Source organism: Salvelinus fontinalis, chromosome 6 (genome assembly GCF_029448725.1).
Source record: "Salvelinus fontinalis isolate EN_2023a chromosome 6, ASM2944872v1, whole genome shotgun sequence".
Taxonomy (NCBI): domain Eukaryota; kingdom Metazoa; phylum Chordata; class Actinopteri; order Salmoniformes; family Salmonidae; genus Salvelinus; species Salvelinus fontinalis.
Window position 1 is genome coordinate 59,974,989 of NC_074670.1, and position 25,788 is coordinate 60,000,776.

Below are 25,788 nucleotides of genomic sequence, written 5' to 3' on the forward strand. Positions count from 1 at the left end.
CACATAAGACTGGGAAAAATCCAGTTGAAGGGCCCTCCAATTGGTAATTACTAGTGGGAAACTCGTCCTCATCCTAAGCGCCCACTTCTCCCACATGCTGACCTCTGACTTCACCTAGAAAGTGACCTCGATAACAGCATTTTCAGCAGTTAAATGCAACTATAAAACATTACTTATAAAAAGCTATGTATTAAATTGTTTTTGAACACTATCATTTCTTTACAAGCATGATATCTGTAGTTTTAGTTTACGCAGCCAATCTGCGTTTCTTAACCAGTTCAAAGCATGTCAATGCATTCAACTGGTAATAATGATTTAACTGGTAAATTCCCACCTCCCACTTGGTTATGAACGCAGCATTAGGTCACAATTGCAGATAAAGCAAACACTGATGCTTCCCTCTAACTGTTTAGGCGGTATTTTCAGGATATTTGTACATTTATGTTTTTACATTTTAGTCATTAGCAGACGCTCTTATCCAGAGCGACTTACAGTTAGTGCATTAATCTTAAAATGGCTAGGTAGGACAGCCACATATCACAATCATACTGTAGTAAGTACAGTTATCCTCAATAAAGTAGCTATCAGCAAAGTCAGAGCTATGAAGGGCTGAAGTGCAATTATTTGTTCACCAAAATCTTTAAACAAACTAAATTGGTCGGGGTGAGGAGGGAGTGCGAGGGGGACGTTTTGGGATTATTTAAGATACTCTTTGAAGAGGTAGGGTTTCAGATGTTTTCGGAAGATGGGCAGGGACTCTGCTGTCCTAGCTTCAGGGGGAATCTGGTTCCACCATTGGGGTGCCAGGACAGAGAAGTACTTGGACTGGGCTGACCGGGAGTTGCCCTCCCATAGGGGTGGAAGGGCCAAGAGACCAGAGGTGGCAGAACGGAGTGCTCGGGGTGGTGTGTATTGTTTGAGCAGGACAGTTTCTCTTGATGTTCCGTAGGTAAGCACCATGGTCTTGTAGTGGATGCGAGGTTCGACTGGAAGCCAATGGAGTGTGCGGAGGAACAGAGCGACATGGGAGAACTTGGGAAGGTTTAAAACCAGACGGGCTGAAGCGTTCTGGATAAGTTGCAGGGGTTTGGTGGGGAGGTCAGCCAACAGCGAGTTTCAGTTGTCCAGACTGGATTAAGAACTGCGCCGCTTCCTGTGTGAGGTAGCGTCGTACTCTACAGATGTTGTAGAGCATGAATTTGCAGGAGCGAGTCAATGCTTTGGTGTTTGCAGAGAATGACAGGGCATTGTCAAGGTTCATGCCAAGGTTCTTTGCACTCTGGGAGGGGGACACCGTGGAGTTGTCAACTGTGATGGAGAGGTCTCTGAACAGGGTGGCTTTCCCACGGGAGAAAGAGCACCTCCGTCTTGTCAAGAATGAGCTTGAGGTGGTGGGCCCACATCCAAGCTGAGATATCTGCCAGGCACGCAGAGATGCATGTCGCCACCTGGGAGACCATGTGAGGAAATGACAGAGCCAAGGGATTTGGTGTTTAGAGAGAAGAGGAGAGGGCCTAGAACCGAGCCCTGGGGGACACCAGTAGTGGGAGTATGTGGTGCAGACACGTGGTGTAGATTTAACTCTGTGGTTGTAGTTTCACGTCAATATCCAAAGACAATGTTTGCAAGGGAAGAAGAGGAAGAAGAAGTGAAACAGTTTCAGGAGTTTAACTTGGTTAACACGTCCAATACAGCATACATATTCTGCAAGATGATAACTCTAAAACACACCTGTCCTGAAATTAAATTGTAGACATTGAATAAAACATCAGTGCAGTTTTTGCAATTGATTGAATTGTGGCCTAACACTCGTTTCTGGTACGTAATTGACATAATTGCTCACCCAGAGTATTACTGTGACCTTTCACCAAAGTATTACTGACCTTTCACCAAAGTAATTGAAAAAGCTGTATGTCAGTAAATGTCACTTGCATTCCAGAATATCATCAGATACTTGTACAGACAGTACCAGTCAAAAGTTTGGACACACTTACTCATTCCAGGGTTTTACTTTATTTTTACTATTTTCTACGTTGTAGAATAATAGTGAAGACAAACTGTGAAACATATAATATGGAATCATGTAGTAAGCAAAAAAGTGTTAAACAAATCAAAATGTATTTTAAATTTGAGATTCTTCAAAGTAGCCACCCTTCGCCTTGACATCTTTGCACACTCTTGGCATTCTCTCAACCAGCTTCATGAGGTAGCCATTCAATTAATGCATTTCAATTAGCAGGTGTGCATTGTTAAAAGTTAATTTGTGTAATTTCTTTCCTTCTTAATGCGTTTGAGCCAATCAGTTGTGTTGTGACAAGGTAGGGTTGGCATACAGAAGATAGCCCTATTTGGTAAAAGACCAAGTACATATTATGGCAAGAACAGTTCAAATAAGCAAAGACAAACGTCAGTCCATCATTGCTTTAAGACATGAAGGTCAGTCAATCCGTAAAATGTCAACAACTTTTAAAGTTTCTTCAAGCACAGTTGCAAAAATCATCAAGTGCTATGATGAAACTTGCTCTCATGAGGACTGCCACAAGAAATGAAGGCCCAGATTTAACTCTGACGCAGAGGATAAGTTCATTAGAGTTAGCAGCCTCAGAAATTGCAGCCCAAATAGATGCTTCAGAGTTCAAGTAACAGACACATCTCAACATCAACTGTTCAGAGACTTCATGGTCAATTTATGCAAAGAAACCACTATTAAAAGGACACCAATTAGAAGAAGAGACTTACATGGGCCAAGAAAAAAGAGCAATGGACATTACACAGGTGGAAATCTGTCCTTTTGTCTGATGTCCAAATTTGAGATTTTTGCTTCCAACCGCAGTGTCTTTGTGAGACGCAGAGTAGGTGAACCGAGGAGCATGTATGCATCCCATCGTGAAGCATGGAGGATGAGGTGTGATGGTGTGGGTGTGATTTATTTCGAATTCAAGGCACATTTAACCAGCATGGCTACCACAGCATTCTGCAGCAATACGCCATCCCATCTGGATTGCGCTTAGTGGGTCTATCATTTGTTTTTCAACAGGACAGTGACCCAACACACCTCCAGAATGTGTAAGGGCTATTTGACCAAGAAGGAGAGTGATGGAGTCCTGCATCAGATGACCTGGCCTCCACATTCACCCAACCTCAGCCCAATTGAGATGGTTTGGGATAAGTTGGACCGCGGATTGAAGGAAAAGCAGCCAACAAGTGCTCAGCATGTGGGAACTCCTTCAAGACGGTCAGAAAAACATTCCAGGTGAAGCTGGTTGAGAGAATGCCAAGAGTGACCAAAGCTGTCAATGAAAGAGTGGCTACTTTGAAGAATGTCAAATATAAAATACATTTTGATTTGTTTTACACTTTTTTGGTTACTACATGATTCCATATGTGTTATTTCATAGTTTTGATGTCTTCACTATTATTATACAACATAGAAAATAGTAAAAATAAAGAAAAACCCTTGAATGAGTAGGTGTGTGTAAACTTTTGACTGGTACTATATATCAGATACAAGATATTCTTAGCCGACCTGTGAATGACTCAGCCAAAATAGTAATACAGTTGACTACTATTACTGCAGTTGCTTTCTGGCAGGCGTAGGCCAGAGGATCCAGTTCAACATCGCGTGCATCCAATGCATGGACCAGTCATGTTTTTGCTTATGCAACTCCCCAGACAATAAAGCATGAGTCATTATGACTCCCTAGCCTGGTCCCAGATCTGTTTGTGCTGTAAAGCCAACTCCTATGGTCCTTGTCAAACCAGTTTGTCAAGACAGCACAAACAGATCTGGCACCAAGCAAAGCACTCTATGAAGTGAAGCGAACATTGCACTGTGGAAAATGACACCGTCTATTGTAATACATAACCAACTCTCCAGCATTTTCACAATCTGAACGTGCAAGTCCAAACAACAAACCAACAAGTTAAAAATCTCACCCTAACTATACTTGACTCTACAAACCACAGCCGATAACAGAGAGTAAGTGAATGCACAGAAACACTTAATCTACTGGTCTTGCCTGTTTAGTTATAGATTGTTGATTTTTATAAAAAGGGTAAAAAAACACACATTCCATAGATTTCTGCAGTTGCTGGATATGCTGTAGGCAACTGACAATAAAGAAAATAGACTTTGCACTGTGGACCACTATATAGAGACTTTTTAAAATCTTTTCTTTCTTCCTAATAATTACTGGGGGGTTTTGTTTTCTTTTTAGTGTCTTTCACGCTCACATATTTTCCAGTTCGAGGTATGTTGACCTGATCAATGTTCTACTATAATTTAATTAACTTTTCAGTTTTGAGAATGGACAGCTATTGAAGTCCAAAATACTGTAGTCAACCTTTAACCTGGTTGCCGGTCTGTTTCTGCTCTCTTGCCAACTCCTTATGGAAGTGTCATGTCAAACTTGGCTATTGAAGTAACTTTAACCTTTTCTTTGAAACACAGAAACAATTATTGATGGGCCTAAACAGAACATTTTATTTTGCCCTAAACTCTGTTTGTAACCTTGTTGTAAGAACTAGACATCCTGATGTGCTGGAAGTAGGCCCTACTATGTTTTAATTTGGTAGAGATTGTTTGTCTGCACTATAACAGGTTGTGCTGAGGTCATCCGAGTGATGCTCAAAGACCAAGGGGCAGAGTTTGACAAGAATGTTGTCACCATGGAGATGTGAATGGAGGCCACTCAAAGCCAGCTGTGTGAGTCTGACTACTACCAAGGTAACCAGTGTACCTTAGTCATGTCATGTTATTGCATTTCACCTCACATTTACAGTACATGCAAACAAAAATGTCTTCATTAATGCAGTTTTATCTGGGAAGGGAGTAACCTTCGAAAAAGATTAACCTTCAAGCATTTTATAAATGTGTATCCTGATGATGTATGCTCTTAATATCAATCAATTGAAATTAATGTTGCTGTTTTACACAAGGTCTCTAGGACCAGCTTATAATAGAAACATTTTTTTTTATTGGAAAACAGTCATTTTGACAGTGAGTTTTATTAGCACTATGGGTTCACTACTCACTGTAGAAACTCTGCAAAGCTACTTGCAAAAATGCTGCAACACCCCCGAGGGCTTGTTCAACTTATCCTGATCTGGGCATTGGCTGAATGTTTACTGAAACATCCTTGACAATGTTCTCCTAACAAGGCAGTTTAGATAGCAACTAAGCAAACATGACACTGGCATCCCGGTCTTCTAAGCGACACCCATGTGGGCCTTACTGAGACAGAGAGCCCTTAACAAGCTCCACAGGGGGAAGATGATGGATGCAAGATCAGCCAAACATATCAATACAAAATACAGCTACAACAAATACTGTCTCATAGCTCATGCACATAAGGCGTTGTGAATTACTTATGTATTCATAGGTGTTCTCAGAATCATGAGTTTGAATCAGGACTTTTAGATGCTAGGGGATTGAGGAAGTGACTCTGATTTATTTATTTATTTTCTCCCCAATGGAAGCCAGCCGCACCAATGTGTCGGAGGAAACACCGTGCACCTGGCCCCCTTGGTTAGCGCGCACTGCGCCCAGCCCGCCACAGGAGTCGCTGGAGCGCGATGAGACAAGGAAATCCTTACCGGCCAAACCCTCCCTAACCCGGACGACGCTGGCCCAATTGTGCGTCGCCCCACGGACCTCCCGGTCGCGGCCGGCTGCGACAGAGCCTGGGGGCGAACCCAGAGACTCTGGTGGCCAGTTAGCACTGAGATGCAGTGCCCTAGACCACTGCACCACCCGGGAGGCCCTCGTGACTCTGATTTTTAAATTAAGATTAGAAGTGAAGTGCCCAATGCAGCCGATTTTAAAATATATCAATATCAAATCATTTCTGGGTAACATTTAAAGTACCTTACTGTAGTTTTCCATCAAAAGCTTTTTTTATTAAAAAACTATTTCTCAAGTGAGAATTTTGCTTGGACTGGTCTGTGTGGGGAGGGGAAAACTTAACTGTTATTGGCAGAGAGGTTTGGAACTCTTTGTTATTAGTCTATTTACCACCTGGTGTTGTCACCAGGCAAACTGAAACTCCCAACCCATGCAAACAGGCTGTTCAGAAATTCCTTTGTAGATTGCATTTTCAACCAGCATCAATCAGGAAATAACCCAATAAATGATCACACTAAGTGTTAGTTTCATCAGCTGTTGTATAATATGATACAAAACACAGGAAACAGAATTGACTGCACAGGGACTTTAAATATTTTCCTTTGAATTTCGTTCACAGTTCTTTGGTCAGCTCCCTAAATTTGAAGACTGTGGCTTCACTCTGTACCAGATCAATGTGGTAAGGAGACATCTCGCATGGAGACTTAGTAGGTGGAGAAATAACATAAAAGCCTGCTTGCAACATAATGACATTCCAATTGACTCACCCATTGTGTAATAGGTTGTCACGGCCGTTGAAATAACTTAACCAATGCGCAGCGTGGTAAGGGTACATTTTATTTTTATTTTAAAAGACGACGAACACAACAATAAACACTCCAAAACAAACCTTGCAGCTAAATGCTATGTGCCATAAACAAAGTCAACTTCCCACAAAGACAGGTGGGAAAAAGGGCTACCTAAGTATGGTTCTCAATCAGAGACAACGATAGACAGCTGTCCCTGATTGAGAACCCTACCCGGCCAAAACATAGAAATAGAAAATATAGAACGAAAGAACATAGAATACCCACCCCAAATCACACCCTGACCAAACCAAATAGAGACATAAAAAGGATCTCTAAGGTCAGGGCGTGACATATGTCAATATCTGTATCATAGTATAGTGAATTAAAGTAGTAGTACAGAAGTAGTACAGTAGGACTAAAGTATTGACTATAGGAAACATAGCTACTTACCTACTGTAACCACAATGCAGATTTGATTGAATTGAGCCCTAAATTGATTAAAAATTATATTTGGTTCCCTAGGACTCCGGTAAAGAGGGGTACCTTAAGGCACTGCCAACAGATCTCATGCCCTTTGAGAAAACCCTGTCCAGAAATAAAATAAGCTTTCTGGTTGACAACAAAATACATGTATTTCTGTTATCAAATGATCATCAAAGATGTCAACTGGCATAGACTGTACATGGTGGTAGGGGGTAGGGAGGGACTAGGGGTTGTTTCATAGACTTCTGATAGACTGTACATGGTGGTAGTGGGTAGGGAGGGACTAGGGGTTGTTTTGGACTGGGACTTCTCATGGTCTCTTCCTCTTTCTTGCAGATGTCCTTAGCCGACTACGCCCTCATGCTCCTGCTGATCCACCACCAAGTCCCCAGCCCCCCCTGCCTTGATGCCTTCCCCTCCTTCCAGAAGTACATGAGGAGGTTGTGTGCCCGACCCAATCTGCATGCTTACCTCGAAAGTGAGGACTTCAAGAACAGACCCATCATTCCTGGGAAGAGAGCCTAAAGTGGATGTTGCCCTAGTCCTCTTACTGTACCTCAATATTATATCGTATCCAATATGCCTCAATATTATTAAAGCATGTATACATTCAACAAGAATGGATCACCCTGCATTGTCATGTGGCTGTTTATTTAGTACTGTGTGTCTTGGACTATGTATCTTGCTTAAATATTTTGTATATAATCTCCTTTTCCAATTAGAATAAGTGATGCTGAAACCTATTGGCACTTGTAGAGAAGATTGACTGAAACGCTGCCTCAAGTATTGCATTACAAACAGCAGCTCAACTTACATACTGTAAGAGCCAGTTATGGTTGTTGTCAAGTGTCAAATGAAAAAAGAGCGTGAGAGACTGTACAGGGAGGAGGATCAGGTGTGGTATTTGCAGTCCTATATAGTGAGCATTTACTTTACTACAATATGAATATACAGTTGAAGTTGGAAGTTTACATACACTTAGGTTGGAGTCAACCACTCCACAAATGTCTTGTTAACAAACTATAGTTTTGGCAAGTCGGTTAGGACATCTACTTTGTGCATGACACAAGTAATTTTTCCAACAATTGTTTACAGACAGATTATTTCACTTAGAATTCACTGTATCACAATTCCAGTGGGTCAGAAGTTCACATACGCTAAGTTGACTGTGCCTTTAAACAGCTTGGAAAATTCCATAAAAATTATGTCATGGCTTTAGAAGCTTCTGATAAGCTAATTGACATCATTTGAGTCAATTGGAGGTGTACCTGTGGATGTATTTCAAGGCCTACCTTCAAACTCAGTGCCTCTTTGCTTGACATCATGGGAAACTCAAAAGAAATCAGCCAAGACCTCAGAAGAAAAATTATAGACCTCTAAAAGTCTGGTTCATCCTTGGGAGAAATGTCCAAATGCCTGAAGGTACCACGTTCATATGTACAAGCAATAGTACACAAGTATAAACACCATGGGACCACGCAGCCGTCATACTGCTCAGGAAGGAGACACCTTTTGTCTCCTAGAGATGAACGTACTTTGGTACGAAAGTGCAAATCAATCCCAGAACAGCAGCAAAGGACCTTGTGAAGATGCTGGAGGAAACAGGTACAAAAGCATCTATATCCACAGTAAAACGAGTCCTATATCGACATAACCTGAAAGGCCGCTCAGCAAGGAAGAAGCCACAGCTCCAAACTGCCATAAAAAAGCTAGACTAGGGTTTTCATCTGCACTTGGGGACAAATATTGTACTTTTTGGAGAATTATCCTCTGGTCTGATGATTGTGGACTACAGGAAAAGGAGCACCGAGCACGTCCCCATTCTCATCGACGGGGCTGTAGTGGAGCAGGTTGAGAGCTTCGAATTCCTTGGTGTCCACATCAACAACAAACTAGATTGGTCCAAACACACCAAGACAGTTGTGAAGAGGGCACGACAAAGCCTATTCCCCCTCAGGAAACTAAAAAGATTTGGCATGGGCCCTGAGATCCTCAAAAGGTTCTACAGCTGCAACATCGAGAGCATCCTGACCGGTTGCATCACTGCCTGGTACGGCAATTCCTCGGCCTCCGACCGCAAGTCACTTCAGAGGGTAGTGCGTACGGCCCAGTACATCACTGGGGCAAAGCTGCATGCCATCCAGGACCTCTACACCAGGCGGTGTCAGAGGAAGGCCCTAAAAATTGTCAAAGACCCCAGCCACCCCAGTCATAGACTGTTCTCTCTACTACCGCATGGCAAGCGGTACCTGAGTGCCAAGTCTAGGACAAAAAGGCTTCTCAACAGTTTTTACCCCCAAGCCATAAGACTCCTGAACAGGTAACCAAATGGTTACCCGGACTATTTGCATTGTGTGCCCCCCAACCCCTCTTTTACGCTGCTGCTACTCTCTGTTTATCTTATATGCATAGTCACTTTAACGATACCTACATGTACATACTACCTCAATAAGCCTGACTAACAGGTGTCTGTATATGGCCTTGCTACTCTTTTTTCAAATGTCTTTTTACTGTTGTTTTATTTCTTTACTTACCTACACACACACACACACATACCTTTTTTCCCCGCACCATTGGTTAGAGCCTGTAAGTAAGCATTTCACTGTAAGGTCAACACCTGTTGTATTCGGTGCACGTGACAAATAAACTTTGATTTGATTTGAAACAAAAACAGAACTGTTTGGCCATGATGACCATCGTTATGTTTGGAGGAAAAAGGGGGATACTTGCAAGCCGAAGAACACCATCCCAACCGTGAAGCACAGGGGTGGCAGCACCATGTTGTGGGGGTGCTTCGCTGCAGGAGGGACTGGTGCACTTCACAAAATAGATGGCATCATGAGGCAGGACAATTATGTGGATATATTGAAGCAACATCTCAAGACCTCAGTCAGGAAGTTAAAGCTTGGTCGCAAATAGGCAATGACCCCAAGCATACTTCCAAATTTGTGGTAAAATGGCTTAAAATGACCTCAATCCCATAGAAAATTTGTGGGCAGAAATGAAAAAGTGTCTGCGAGCAAGGAGGCCTACTAACCTGACTCAGTTATACCAGCTCTGTCAGGAGGAATGGGCCAAAATTCAACCAACTTATTGTGGGAAGCTTGCGGGCGGCTACCCGAAACGTTTGACCCAAGTTAAACAATTTAAAGGCAATGCTACCAAATACTAATTGTGTGTATGTAAACTTGGAATGTGATGAAAGAAATTAAAGCTGAAATAAATAATTCTCTACTATTATTCTGACATTTCACATTCTTAAAATAAAGTGGTGATCCTAACCGACCTAAGACAGGGAATTTTTACTAGTATTAAATGTCAGGAATTGTGAAAAACTGAGTTTAAATGTATTTGGCTAAGGGGTATGTAAACTTCCGACTTCAACTGTTGGTCCAATCTTTGAATATAGACTCAATGCCTTGAGGGAAGGTGTGTGTGTGTGTGTGTGTTTTTTTTGTTGTCTCTGGAAGGTTATTTGTGCAAATACTGTATGGGGTACATGTGAACAATAGAGGTGTACTGCAGACAACTCATTAAAGGAGACACATTGGGCCTAGGAAATGCCAACTTTATGAAGTTCAATTTTACAACATGCTGTGTGTTGACCTAATGCCAGCATGCATGGAATGTATGGCCAGTTGAACTGAAGCATGGTTCTCATGGACTAGGCCTCGGGGAAGATATTTCTTGAATGCTCACATAAGAATCTTGATATGACTTCAAGATACAGTAGGGAAGAGCAGTGCAGGATGACTCTGGCTGGTTACAAAAGCCTTTAATCCAAACTTTAATTAGGTTTGACCAAAACCTAGAAACAAGTCTGACCATTGCAATTTCAACTATTTTGATAATAAGCACAGTCTTGTATACTATTGTGACATTGGGACTTCTTTGGACTTGAAAGCAACCCTTGAGACTACACGAAATTAGTTTTGCTTTTGTATCAGGTTATCATTATTGATTTAGGCTATAGCACATTGGGATTCTTCAATTCAAGGCAACAGCGTAAATAACTTGTAAGTCAGTATGACTTTGCAGAAAGTGACAGATGTGGGCGTGTAGTTGGGAGTTTAGAAAGGGACAACCCCCATTCCATATTCAAACGTGTTCATTTCACTGGTCACTGTCAGAGCCACCTAGAAGTCACTGCAACACAAAAGTAAGTAGCTAGCGTTAGACAACAATTGCAAAATATAGTTACGTTATAATAAATAACACGATGTGCAATAGATGGCTAGGATTTTAGGATTTATACTGCGCACAGTCAGATGTTTGTCCTATAGTCGGTCGTGCACGCGGGCGAGCTATTTGCATTTGAATTAGGTTAACATTAACTAGCTTACCTTGCCATTCAATTCATTTTGCAACTAAAACTAATCCTCGACGGTATACGAAAAATAAGACTAATAGCTAGCTATTTGGAAGTTATGCTAATTTCTTGGTTAAACCTGGGTTATGTAGCTAGTAAGTTAACTGAACAACAGATTGCCCTCCCACCCAATTATGCATGGTGGTTGAGAGTTGGAATGTTTTTACTTTCAGAATTCATTCAAGTTTCATATTCGAGGATATCTATGCTATAGTTGGTTGAAGTGCTGTCAGACTGACTGGGTGAATTTGAGCGTCCTGGCTAGCTAGACTAGGGGTGTATTCATTAGTATGATTCCGTTGCAAACGTAACGTTTTGCAACGAAAATTAGTTTATATTGGCCAAACTCGGGTATATCCCTCCCTGTTTTGTGACATTCACTCTGGTTGCTTCCGTTTGTTTCCTAGAGTAAACGTTCTGCAACGGAATATGACTAATGAATACACCCCTGACAATCCGGATGCTTTATCTGCTAAAATGCCACAGACGCCAGACTGACCACACTGCGAGATTTGTTTACTAACAAAAACAATCGTTTATTCAAATATTCCAAGGCGCATGGGATTTTCACATGCAAATTGCACTTACAACTTGTCCTTTACTCAAGCAATAAGGCATCTCAGGGGTTTGTGGTATATGGCCAATATACCAGGGCTAATCGCTGTTCTTACGCGCGGCTCAACGCAGAGTGCCTGGATACAGCCCTTACACGGAACCCAAACCGGCTGACCAGACCGGATACGTCGCGTGCGCGAGCGTCGCAAAATAAATGTAGAAATCAATGTTATTCAATTATTGCACCCACACTGCTCGCGCGCGCAAACGAGCGTCTGCGATGCCAAGGGCTAATATTGAACCCAAGCCGGCTTTGCGCATGCGCCATCGTGCATGCATTTATTTTGGCCTCCCACACCAAACGCGATCACGGACATCCAGGTTAAAATATCAAAACAAACTCTGAACCAATGACATTAATTTGGGGACAGGTCGAAAAGCATTAAACATGTATGGCAATTTAGCTAGTTAGTTTGCACTTGCTAGCTAATGTTAATTTGTCCTATTTAGCTAGCTTGTTGTTGTTAGCTAATTTGTCCTGGGCTATAAACATTGAGTTGTTATTTTACCTGAAATGCACAAGGACCTCTACTCCGACAATTAATCCACACATAAAACGGCCAACCGAATTGTTTCTAGTCATCTCTCCTCCTTCCAGGCTTTTTCATCTTTTAACTTATATGGTGATATAGGTTATTTTGCCTCTATACCATCTGATATACCACGTCTGTTAGCCAATCAGCATTCGGGGCTCGAACCTCCCAAGTTTATATTATAAACCACAGGTATGACAACATTTTATGTTTTCAGCTCTAGTTGCGTCTTGCCTAAGAACAGCCCTTAGCCGTGGTATATTGGGCTCCTGGGTGGCGCAGCGGTCTAAGGCACTGCATCTCAGTGAATGAGTAATCACTACAGTCCCTGGTTCGAATTTAGCCTGTATCACATCCGGTTGTGATTGGGAGTCCCATAGAGTGGCGGTCAATTGTCCCAGCGTCGTCCGGTTTTGGCCGGGGTAGGCAGTCATTGTAAATTAGAATTTGACTTGCCTAGTTAAATAAAGGTCAAATATATCAAATTTAATTCCACACCCCCTCGGGTGTTATTGCTTAAATATACTATATTTGTAGTATTTAATACTAAAGTCTCTTTTTGTTTTTAAAAAGTTTAACAGTACTCTCATTGGATTTTTCTTCCAAAAGCAGCTATTTAATTTAGTTGCAATAGTAATGGGGCACAAAACAGATTAGTTTGTCTGAATCCATGGGATAAAAGTCAGAATTATTTTTTTCTGAATTATTTTCATCAAAGTGTATTTTCTTGTAATGAATTGACACATGTTTTGTATCTCCTCTCTCCAGTGGGTCCCTACACAATCACCTACTTTGGAGTCCGAGGTATGTGGAGCCAGTTAATCCTATTCAACATCACATGACAGAGCCTGGTTATTGTTTTGAAATAATAATAATAGCCTACCATTGGAGAGTGCATGGTTGTTCATGCATTCCCTGTTATAATACGCTTTTTATATTGATAATATAGCTAACTATTACCAAATCTTTCCTGCAATTTGACCGTCTCTTTAAAAAATGGTGAATGTATTGTAAGACAAAAGCCTTGCACCTGTTACTGCTCACATTCATGAAATGTGAACTTATTTAGTGTCATATCCAAAGACCTTATCGCTGTCATTCATTACCAAGTAGCCCACTGCAGCAGCTTAACTCAATACTCAGTATTGTGTTTCTATTGGTTTTCTAACATAAACTGGAGGTGAAGTCATTCCAGGTCATCTTAATACCATGTGTGATCTTTCACACAGATTTTATGACCTGGATTTCACCCACAATGGCTGTTTACCTTGTAGCCTCACCCATCAGTTTTGATTGTTATCACAGAAAATACTTGGACTACTAGGTTGGCTCAGCTGGCCTCCATGATCACCGTTCATACACTTAAAACAGTCTGTGTTCCTTCTGTGTCTGCTGCTTACATTATTCATGGTGCTTTAGCACTGAGAAGGGCTGGCTTTGTCAGGAGGAGCATGTGACCCAGGTTAATGTGGGGTGAACAATCATGTCATGGGTCTAGGGTTGCACATTTTTGGGAATATTCAGAGGTGGGAATCTATGGGAATTAACAGAAATGTATGCAGATTAATATTAATACCATTTAAATGTAGATGTTTTTTAAATTGGATATATTTACCATATCATATGGAGACAGAAACATAAACCTTTTACCTTATCATAAGTAGACATAATTGCAAATTATTAAATCCTTCCAATAGAAATTTAAAAAACTATTTAGTTACAAATTGAACTTCAATTAAATTAGTTGACTCTTCACATGGGATAATTTCACTGAGCAACAAAAGGAAATATTGAATGATCCCCAATGATACATCGCATCACCCAAAAACATTTTCAACATGCATTTGTGAAATGATAGTCTAGACACTAAAGCTTTGGTTGTCTTCCTCTCAGGCTTTCATCTCTTCTCCCTGGACTTCCTCAATGTCCACCTCTTGAACAGTAGACTCTGAGGCCTCATCTTCACTGTCACTTTCCAACCTTGTTGAGGATGGCTCGTTGTCAGGCTCAAAAAGCCCCAAATTTGCCCGGAAGGCCACCAATTTTTCAACCCTTGTATTGGTCAGCCTGTTGCGTGCTTTGGTGTGTGTGTTCCCAAACAAGGACCAGTTGCGCACTGAGGCGGCTGATGATGGAGGCAACAGGGAAAGAGCCTCAGATCCACAAAGTCCCTTCCACCTGGTGGCTGATGAGATATGTTGGCACAACTGCCATATTGCATCTCCATCCCAAAGCCCTTGCTTGGATGTGTACTTCGCTAGACTGCCAAGAACTTTGCCCTCATCCAGGCCAAGGTGGCGAGACACGGTATCGATGACACCATAGGCCTTGTTGATCTCTGCACCAGACAGGATGTTCTTGCCAACATACTTGGGGTCCTACATGTACACTGCGGTGTATATGGGCTTCAGGCAGAAGTCTTCGTGCTTTTTGATGTATTTCAGAAATTCAGTTTCCTCTGCTTGGAGCAACAGTGAATAGGTTTCAGGCTGCTTACCACTCTCTCCTAAAATACATAATCCAGGAAGATCCTCTTGATGGGCCTGTCCATATTGACAGACTGTGATATGGCTATTTCTAGGAGAGACTCCTCCCCTCCAGGAGACTATCAGACATGATGACAACACCACCCCAACGGGTGTTGGTGGGCAGCTTCAGTGTGGTGCTCTTATTCTTCTCATTTTGCTTGGTGAGGTAGATTGCTGCTATAACTTGATGACCCTTCACATACCTAACCATTTCTTTGGCTCTCTTGTAGAGTGTATCCATTGTTTTCAGTGTCATGATGTCCTTGAGGAGCAGATTCAATGCATGAGCAGCACAGCCAATGGGTGTGATGTGAGGGTAGGACTCCTCCACTTTAGACCAAGCAGCCTTCATGTGCACAGCATTCTTTCACCAGTGAAAATACCTTCTGTGATCCAAGGTCATTCATGACTGCCTTCAGCTCATCTGCAATGCAGAGACCGGTAGGTCTGTTGTCCCTTGTGTCTGTGCTCTTGTAGAATACTGGTTGAGGGGTGGAGACGATGTAGTTAATTATTCCTTGCCCACGAACATTTGACCACACATCAGAGATGATTGCAATACAGTCTGCTTTCTCTATGATTTGCTTGACCTTCACTTGAACTCTGAACTCTGCATCCAGCAAAAGAGTAGATAAAGCATGTCTAGTTGGAGGGGTGTATGCTGGGCGAAGAACATTCAGAAATCTCTTCCAATACACATTGCCTGTGAGCATCAGAGGTGAACCAGTTGCATACACAGCTTGTGCAAGACATTCATCAACATTTCTCTAACTACGTTCCTCCATTGAGTCCAAAAAAACCTTCTGATTCCAGGAGGACCATGAGCTGTTGATATCGATATGGTGTCTGATTCATCATTTTCACCTTGAATAGAAGTAGAGGAACTTTTGTCCGAGGTTGCTTATTGTGAGCGCTGAGGGAACTTTGTCACTTGGCCAGATGATTCTGCATCTTTGTTGGAATTCTTCACATATGATTTGGCACATTATTTGCAAATGTACACAGCTTTTCCTTCTACATTAGCTGCAGTGAAATGTCTCCACACATCAGATAGTGCCTGTGGCATTTTCCTGTAAAGAAATGAAAAAATGAGTTAAAAAAACTCAAATACAATTCCATGTACAGATAAATAGTTAAGCAGTTAGATTAAACTACTCCTTTGTAAGAGAAATGTTTTAAATTTAAACATGTATGGAAACAGTTGAATTAACATTCCTCAGTTAGCAGGCTCAAGCAAGCTACAACCCACATGGTAGCAAGATTTAACTAGCAGAAATGGTTAACAAGTTAGAGATTATGTAAACACACTTTGCCATAGGCTGCTAATTACAAGTTAACAAAAAATCATGTATGTCATAAAATATATTCACCCCACCCAGTATTGCAATCAATCTTGAGAATCAGCTGTACATGTGATGGAAGAATGCACTGTGCATGCAGAGGATTGCAATTACATTGAATTGGGGATAGTTTAACCAACATATGCCACAAGACCTAGAATTGCCTTGTGTGTATCCCACAAAAAAAGGTTTACTGTTATAAGCTAACTTTTTTTTGACGAATTTAAGCAAAATTCCCGGGCTTAACTTCCCATTCAAATTTTTATTAAATTTACAGGTAAGTTTCCGACCCTTTGTAACCCTACATGGGACTAAAGGTTCATTGACTTGAACCCGAAAAACATTTTGTACTTGAATAATCAAGAAGGTCGTATAAATAATCCCAGAGATAAAATAGCCTTTTTATTTCTGGATATAAACTGCCTTTTTATAGACCTACTACTATACATCAACAAGAAAGCAAACTTTGCACCCCTTCATATTTTACTTCGGTTTACAGTCTTAACTGTTTATTTTTTATCTAGTCTGGAATGCATATATTTACACAACACTAGTGCTATTTATAACGTGTTAGATCAGATTGTCTTATGATTGAGAGCTGCTTTGTTTTTGTTGACCTGTTCTAACTGTCTCGTGTACCACAGGGCGCTGTGGCGCTATGAGGATCATGATGGCCGACCAGGGCCAGGAGTGGAAGGAGATCCTGATGGACTTTGCTGACTGGATGAAAGGAGATCTGAAAGCCTCTTGTGTGAGTGGGGAATGGATCATTCTTTTGTTACCATCTTTCATTTGTCAACCTGTTCAGTTTAGCCAGGGATGATGGTCTGTTAATAACAGCTGGGATGTGCTTTTAAAGGACAATTGGTTTGTTTAGTGTATACTGTTTGTTTCAACAATCTCTGCCTGTGCATTCCATTGTTCATATTAAAGTAAAGATATTTTACCTCATTAACTCAGTTGCCATCAATGTTGAGTTTATTCAGCTACAATAAATATGTAAACCCCATGTCCCTATTAGTTGTTACAATCTATAATAAATAAAACAACTTATTCTTTTGGTTTTAGGTATTTGGTCAGTTGCCCAAGTTTGAAGATGGAGGATTGGTCCTGTACCAATCCAATGCCATTCTGAGACACTTGGGCCGCAATCATGGTAATTGATCTCAATTGTAATGTCATATACACAGAGTATACAAAACATTAAGAACACCTTCTCTTTCCATGGTATAGGCTGACCAGGTGAAAGCTATGATCCCTTATTAATGTCACTTGTTAAATGAAGGGGAGGAGACAGGTAGAGGGATTTTTAAGCCTTGAGACATGGATTGTGTATGTGTGTCATTGAGGGTGAATGGGCAAGACAACAGATTTAATTGCCTTTGAATGAGGTATGGTAGTAGGTGCCAGGCACATCGGTTTGTGTCAAGAACTGCAACGTTGCTGAGTTTTTCACGCTCAACAGTTTCCTGTGTGTATCAAGAATGGTCCACCACCCAAAGGACATCCAGCCAACTAGACACAACTGTGGGAAGCATTGGAGTCATCATGGGCCAGCATCCCTGTGGAATGCTTTTGGAGTAGGGGGGGGTTCTAATGTTTGATATTTACATTGTTTTCCTCACTCCATTTATCCTTTATAATCTCTCAAATATTAGACTGAAATGTTATTTCTACTTTCACCTAACTCGAACACACACAGATGCCTATGGGAAAGATGAAAAGGAGGCCGCCCTCATTGACATGATGTGTGATGGCGTTGAGGACCTTCGTCTTAAATATGGAAAAATGATTTACCAGGAATACGTAAGTATTCACCAAGGCTGAAATTCTGACTACGGGTACAGTTCATACAACATTTTACCTTTACTAATGCAGTGCAGTAAAAAAACATTTAGTTCAATGTGTGGCGCCTGACAACGTGACAGGGGAAATAAAAAAACATTTGATATCTGAATTTTACAATACACCTGCAGTGAAGCCGCTCAACAACTACATCTGACCAGTCATCCAACAGACTCCCGTTCAGAGCGACACACAGGGTCAATGCCCTGCTCAAGGGAACGTTGACAGTTCTCCCACCAGAACAAAAAACGTGGACCCGAACCCTCCAAGACCCCCCTCCCCCCACAGTTCCCCAATAGCTGTCCCTCAACCATTCGAGACCCTGCCCACGGTCCCACCTCCCCAAGAATAAAAATAAAAAATACAATTAATTCCATTGCCCACCCCCAAGAACCCCCCAATGCACCAACAACTAATAGAATGAACTAAAGAGAAAAAAGGAAAAGACAGAAGAAAACAGCAACCAACAATGCAAAGTAAAAAAAAAAATAATAGTAAAACAAAGGACAACTAAAATCATAACAGCAATGCCAACTGTATATGTTTATGTGCATGTCTGGCACTATTACATGTGTGTCTTCTAGTATGTGTTTTTTTGAATGAGAGTATCTGTATATGCATGTGTACAGACACCTGCACAGCATCAGACTCAGGCAAACCGGCATTAGTTGTAAGAACACTGCCCCTCAGTGTCATTCAAACATACGTTTTATTTTGACGTTTTAAAAATGTATCTTTGACCATCATTCTATCTACCGAACAGCAACTCCACTTGTCTCCAATTCCACATTCCAACCCTCAGCTTCCCTCAGCCCATCCCATCTATCTCTGCTGTCCACCCACTTCGGGTCTCTATGCGACACATATCTTTCAACTATGCTGTGATGTTTAACGTACAAATTCAATCTAATTGAATAGAATCCACAGATTACGAGTTGAATATAAATACTTTTACTAAGAGTATTAATATAGAAGTAATTGACTGACCCGGTCGTTCCAGAGCTCCTAACAGTACTATTTCTAGGGTCAATTTTATCTCAATGCTATGCATTTTCAGCCATTGCTGAACCTGAGACCAGAAACGGGCTACCTGAGGGCAATACCAAAATAAATGGTCTATTGATTCTGTATCCTCACAACAAAATCTGCAGAGCTTCGATGATTTTATGCCCCCAATATTCAACATTTTGTTGGTGGCAAGAATTCTATATAATAATTTTAGCTGAAATGCACGAAGTCTTGAATCTTGCGTTGTTTTATATATTAACTCACCAACTGTACCATGGAATCGGTACATCAAAAATCTCTTCCCAACTATTTTGCAATCTGTATGGCACAGTTGTCAACATCCTGGTCCTCAAATAAAACTGGTATACTTTCCTATTTATGCTATTTTTATTCCTCCGCAAGTTTTGATCCTTTATATTGGACAGAGACCAGTTCCCTACCTCCTCCCGCTGCCACCGGCCTCCTCCATTTTTGGGGTAATGCTGTAATCAATTGGTTGTACTCTTGGATTGAGTAGACCTTCCCGTACAATTCTGATGTCCTCCATGAAGGACATAACTACCATTCAAATTTACAATATAATTTAAGAACAAAATACCCTTTTCAAACCCTTTTCATCTTTCCCATAAATACAGGTATTTTATCAACCAGCACATTTGAGTTCAGCCATAATATTTGTTGTAATATTTGTTCTATCTTTTCAGAGGGATGAAATTGAAATTGTAGCCAGCTCTGCAATGCTTGTTTGAAAAGGAGAGATACTCTGAAAAAAGTATAATTTTCAATTAATCGTAAATGAGACATGGCAATCTGCAAAAAGGCAATTTTTAAACAATGGATGAGCTTTTCTTAGTAATCTACTTGAGAACCATTTAGGGTTCAAATAAAACTTTTGAATAAGTGAAGCTTTTTAGAGTTTTAGTGCTTTTTATATTTAATCATCTCAACCCACCCTATTCATTATATGGATAGGCGTGTTTTATTTTGCCTGGTTTAGCATCCCAGATGAAGCTAAATATTTTTTGCTCATATAATTTGAAAAATGAATCAGGAGTAGGCAGCGCCATAAGTAAGTGAGATTTTAATTTACCCGCCATTTGAGACATTTTTCGGGTATATTGGGTGCATAATCCAGTAGGGCGTCCACCCATGGTGCTCAGAATGACAGAAATCACATTTTAGCATCTTAACACAACATGCAACTCATATAATGAAGCAGCTAATGTCATTTTCAAACATTTGCCAAAATGCAATTTGGGGAAAAACACCATTCTAAACTGCGCACCTGGGAAACACTATTATAAACAGTGCACCTCAAATCAAATCAAATTTTATTTGTCACATACACATGGTTAGCAGATGTTAATGCGAGTGTAGCAAAATGCTTGTGCTTCTAGTTCCGACAATGCAGTAATAACCAACAAGTAATCTGACCTAACAATTCCACAACTACTACCTTATACACACAAGTGTAAAGGGATAAAGAATATGTACATAAAGATATATGAATGAGTGATGGTACGGAACGGCATAGGCAAGATGCAGTAGATGGTATAGTGTACAGTCTATACATATGAGATGAGTAATGTAGGGTATGTAAACATAAAGTGGCATAGTTTAAAGTGGCTAGTGATACATGTGTTACATAAAGATGGCAAGATGCAGTGGATGATATACAGTACAGTATATACATATACATATGAGATGAGTAATGTAGGGTATGTAAACATTATATTAAGTGGCATTGTTTAAAGTGGCTAGTGATACATTTTTACATAATTTCCATTAATTCCCATTATTAAAGTGGCTGGAGTTGAGTCAGTATGTTGGCAGCGGCCACTAAATGTTAGTGGTGGCTGTTTAACAGTCTGATGGCCTTGAGATAGAAGCTGTTTTTCAGTCTCTCGGTCCCTGCTTTGATGCACCTGTACTGACCTCGCCTTCTGGATGATAGCGGGGTGAACAGGCAGTGGCTTGGGTGGTTGTTGTCCTTGATGATCTTTATGGCCTTCCTGTGACATCGGGTGGTGTAGGTGTCCTGGAGGGCAGGTAGTTTGCCCCCGGTGATGCGTTGTGCAGACCTCACTACCCTCTGGAGAGCCTTACGGTTGTGGGCGGATCAGTTGCCGTACCAGGCAGTGATACAGCCCGACAGGATGCTCTCGATTGTGCATCTGTAGAAATTTGTGAGTGCTTTTGGTGACAAGCCGAATTCCTTCAGCCTCACAAAGCTGTCTGTGTGGGTGGACCAATTCAGTTTGTCCGTGATGTGTACACCGAGGAACTTAAAACTTTCCACCTTCTCCACTACTGTCCCGTCGATGTGGATAGGGGGGTGCTCCCTCTGCTGTTTCCTGAAGTACACAATCATCTCCTTTGTTTTGTTGACGTTGAGTGTGAGGTTATTTTCCTGACACCACACTCCGAGGGCCCTCACCTCCTCCCTGTAGGCCATCTCGTCGTTGTTGGTAATCAAGCCTACCACTGTAGTGTCGTCCGCAAACTTGATGATTGAGTTGGAGGCGTGCATGGCCACGCAGTCGTGGGTGAACAGGGAGTACAGGAGAGGGCTCAGAACGCACCCTTGTGGGGCCCCAGTGTTGAGGATCAGCGGGGTGGAGATGTTGTTACCTACCCTCAACACCTGGGGGCGGCCCGTCAGGAAGTCCAGGACCCAGTTGCACAGGGCGGGGTCGAGACCAGGGTCTCGAGCTTGATGACAAGTTTGGAGGGTACTACCTGATAGCGGTTCCATATGTGACAGATAAATCTGCTATCTAAAGATGCAACAACTAGGATGGGTTGCTAATATGACTATGATTGTGCATTTGGCTGCGTTAGGCTTTAAACTTTTTATTTTAATGATGATTTTTATGATTAACCACATGACAATGATTTTGAGAAACAAAAACTTTGTTATTGAAATGAAGCTGTTCCATAAATATCAAAACTGGCACACAGAACAGTGGGAATGGTAGAATAAATTGTATGCCAACCCCAAACTTGAAATTAATCTGCCACCTATAAAGTCTTTATAAAATAATTGCCTCCACGTTGTCATTGTCAGATTTTGCCTTTAGGCTACTTTGAAGCAAGGTAAGACAAGCCTCATAATATGAAATTAAACATTCAAATTTCAAACAATTAAGTACAATTTGAAGTCAGAAGTTTACATACACCTTAGCCAAATACATTTAAACTCTGTTTATCACAATTCCTGACATTTAATCCTAGTAAAAATTCCCCATCTTAGGTCAGTTAGGATCACCACTTTATTTTAGGAATGAAATGTCAGAATAATAGTAGAGAGAATGATTGATTTCTTTCTTTCATCACATTCCTAGTGGGTCAGAAGTTTACATACACGCAATTAGTATTTGGTAGCATTGCCTTTTAAATTGTTTAACTTGGGTCAAACGTTTCGGGTAGCCTTCCACAAGCTTCCCAAAATAAGTTAGGTGAATTTTGGCCCATTCCTCCTGACAGAGCTGGAGTAACTGAGTCAGGTTTGTAGGCCTCCTTGCTCGCACATGCTTTTTCAGTTCTGTCCACAAATGTTCTATAGGATTATGGTCAGGGCTTTGTGATGGCCACTCCATACCTTGACTTTGTTGTCCTTAAGCCATTTTGCCACAACTTTGGAAGTATGCTTGGGGTCATTGTCCATTTGGAAGACCTATTTGCGACCAAGCTTTAACTTCCTGACTGGTGTCTTGAGATGTTGCTTCAATATATCCACATAAGTTTCCTGCCTCATGATGCCATCTATTTTGTGAAGTGCACCAGTCCCTCCTGCAACAAAGCACCTGCTGCCACCCCCGTGCGTCACGGTTGGGATGGTGTTCTTCGGCTTGCAAGCATCCCCCTTTTTCCTCCAAATATAACATTCCTCCAAACAGTTCTATTTTTGTTTCATCAGACCAGAGGACATTTATCCAAAAAGTACGATCTTTGTCCCCATGTTCAGTTGCAAACTGTAGTCTGGCGGTTTTGGAGCAGTGGCTTCTTCCTTGCTGAGCGGCCTTTAAGGTTACGTCGATTATAGGACTCGTTTTACTGTGGATATAGATACTTTTGTACCTGTTTCCTCCAACATCTTCACAAGGTCCTTTGCTGCTGTTCTGGGATTGATTTGCACTTTTCACACCAAAGTACGTTCATCTCTAGGAGACAGAAGGCGTCTCCTTCCTTCGGTATGAAGGCTGCGTGGTCCCATGGTGTTTATACTTGCGTGCTATTGTTTGTACATATGAACGTGGTACCTTCAGGCGTTTGGAAATTGCTCCCAAGGATGAACAAGACTTGTGGAGGTCTACAATTTATATTCTGAGGTCTTGGCTGATTTCTTTTCATTTTCCCATGATGTTAAGCAAAGAGGCACTGAGTTTGAAGGTAGGCCTTGAAATACATCCACAGGTACACCTCCAATTGACTCAAATGGTGTCAATTAGCCTATCAGAAGCTTCTAAAGCTATGACATAATTTTTATGGAATTTTCCAAGCTGTTTAAAGGCACAGTCAATTTAGTGTATGTGAACTTCTGACCCACTGGAATTGTGAAATAATCTGTCTGTTTGTTAGAAAAATTACTTGTCAGGCACAAAGTAGATGTCCTAACCGACTTGCCAAAACTATAGTTTGTTAACAAAACATTTCGGTGTCTCAGTGATTTTGGTGATTTTGTGGTGACGTATTGTCCCCATGAGTGACAGAACACTGAGCCAATCCCGGCACAACGCGAGAACATTACCAACCCTTACGCTCTGTATTTTCTGCTTGCCACCCCACTGCAGAAAGCACTGAGCTAGTCTGAAACACCTGCATTTTGAAACCGCCTTACTCAAGGAAGCAAAAAAAGAGACCGTGTTTTGTATGCGGCTTTATTACTCAATTATTGTTTTGTTTTTTCACCTTGTTTGCAAACCGATATGTGACATGTATTAATACCAAAATAACATGCAAAAAAAATGCTAATAGCTAAACAGATGGGGCTGAAAACAGGCTCTGCCCTACCTGCTCTGAATGATGGGTTACCACTGAATAAGATACATGATGACTAACAAATACACACAGGCCAACTTTTTAATTCCCCCAAAAGTATGCAAATGAATCTATAGACCGATAAGCATTATGTTGAAATGTATTTCCATCAATTAATAAAAAGCATTATTTTGCAACGTTTTCTTTTTTTTCTCCCGGTCATTTTGGCAGGCAACAGTTGTATTTATTGGCTTTTCATTTGCAAGTTAACGGAAACCCTGGTAGCTTAATGTGTAAACATTTATGAAGTGTCATTATTAAACACTTTCTCTTTTTTGTAGGATACTGGTAAAGACCCATACATCAAAGACCTTCCTAACCACCTTGACAAGTTTGAAGCTGTGATGGCCAAAAACAAGACTGGTTTTCTCGTTGGTGACAAGGTAACCAATCCTGCAATGCACAAACAAAAAGAGGGCTATTGAGTTATGGAGTAAGTTACCAAAATGTATTCATTAAATGGTTTGGTTCTCAGGTAACAGACAGTACTGTGATTACAAATCACAGAACTAGAATGAGTAGAACATGCATCGCCATTCAAGTTATATGCCATCATTAGAGTCTATTTCTCTGTTCCCTATCCTACATAGCCTTCGTTTGCTGACTACAGTCTGTTTGAAGTGCTGCTCAACCACCTGGTGCTCTGCTCCAGTTGCCTGGATACCTCCCCCTCCCTGAAGAGCTTTGTCGAGAAGATGTCAGCCCGTCCCAAAATTAAGGCCTTCCTGGGCTCTGACGCCTACAAAAAACTGCCCATTAATGGCAATGGCAAACAGTGATATTCCTGAACAAAGAAGGCTAGATTCCATACATTTACCTTCGCTGTAACCTGAACGGTTTTGGATAATAGCAATTTTTTACAAGTCCATCTTACACATTAGCCCACAATAAACGTGTTAACTATATGTACAATTGTTAGCTACTGAGTTGATTCATTGTAATTTCATATGTTAAAAAAAATAAAGGGCTTTTTGAGAAGTATCCAGGTCTTTATGGAAAAAGCACTTTTGAACGTTACTTAAATTATTTGTATACAGTTATCACTTTTATTCTCTGCAGTTCTGTGAATATTATGATAACCAGCCATGTAGCAGAATGGTACATACAGCATGGGGATTCCTGGTCAGTTGCACAACTGACTGCATTCAACCGAAATGTGTCTTCTGCATTTAACCCAAACCCACAGAATCAGCAAGGAACAAAAATATATAAACGCAACAATTAAAGATGTTGCTCAGTTACAGTTCATAAGGAAATCAGTAAATGTAAATTCATTAGGCCCTAATCTATGGATTTCACATGACTGTGCAGGGGCGCAGCCATGGGTGGGCATAGGGCGACCAATTTGGGAGCCAGGCCAAGGCAATCTGAATTGAGTTTTTCCACACAAAAGGGTTTTATTACAGATATAAATACTCCTCAGTTTCATCAGGTGGCTGGTCTCGGACAATCCTGCAGGTGAAGAAGCTGGATAGGGAGGTCCTGGACTGGCGTGGTTACATAATGCTATATTCTCTAAAACAATGTTGGAGGCAGCTTATGGTGGATAAATTAACATTCAATTATCTGGCAACAGCTCTGGTGGACAGTCCTGCAGTCAGCATGCCAAATGCACG

General features: G+C 41.2%; 1 protein-coding gene and 1 pseudogene across 1 annotated transcript; both read left to right on the forward strand.

Moving 5' to 3' along the window:
- The first annotated feature begins 3,897 nt into the window (after window positions 1-3,897).
- LOC129858227 (glutathione S-transferase P-like) lies at window positions 3,898-7,440 on the forward strand (annotated as a pseudogene).
- Window positions 7,441-10,977: 3,537 nt separating this feature from the next.
- LOC129858229 (glutathione S-transferase P-like) lies at window positions 10,978-25,150 on the forward strand. Its single transcript, XM_055927281.1, has 7 exons — window positions 10,978-11,053; window positions 13,180-13,215; window positions 16,924-17,030; window positions 17,348-17,435; window positions 17,982-18,085; window positions 24,454-24,555; window positions 24,763-25,150. Coding segments are annotated over exons 1-7 (627 nt in total). The 5' UTR covers window positions 10,978-11,052; the 3' UTR covers window positions 24,952-25,150.
- The last annotated feature ends 638 nt before the right edge of the window (window positions 25,151-25,788 follow it).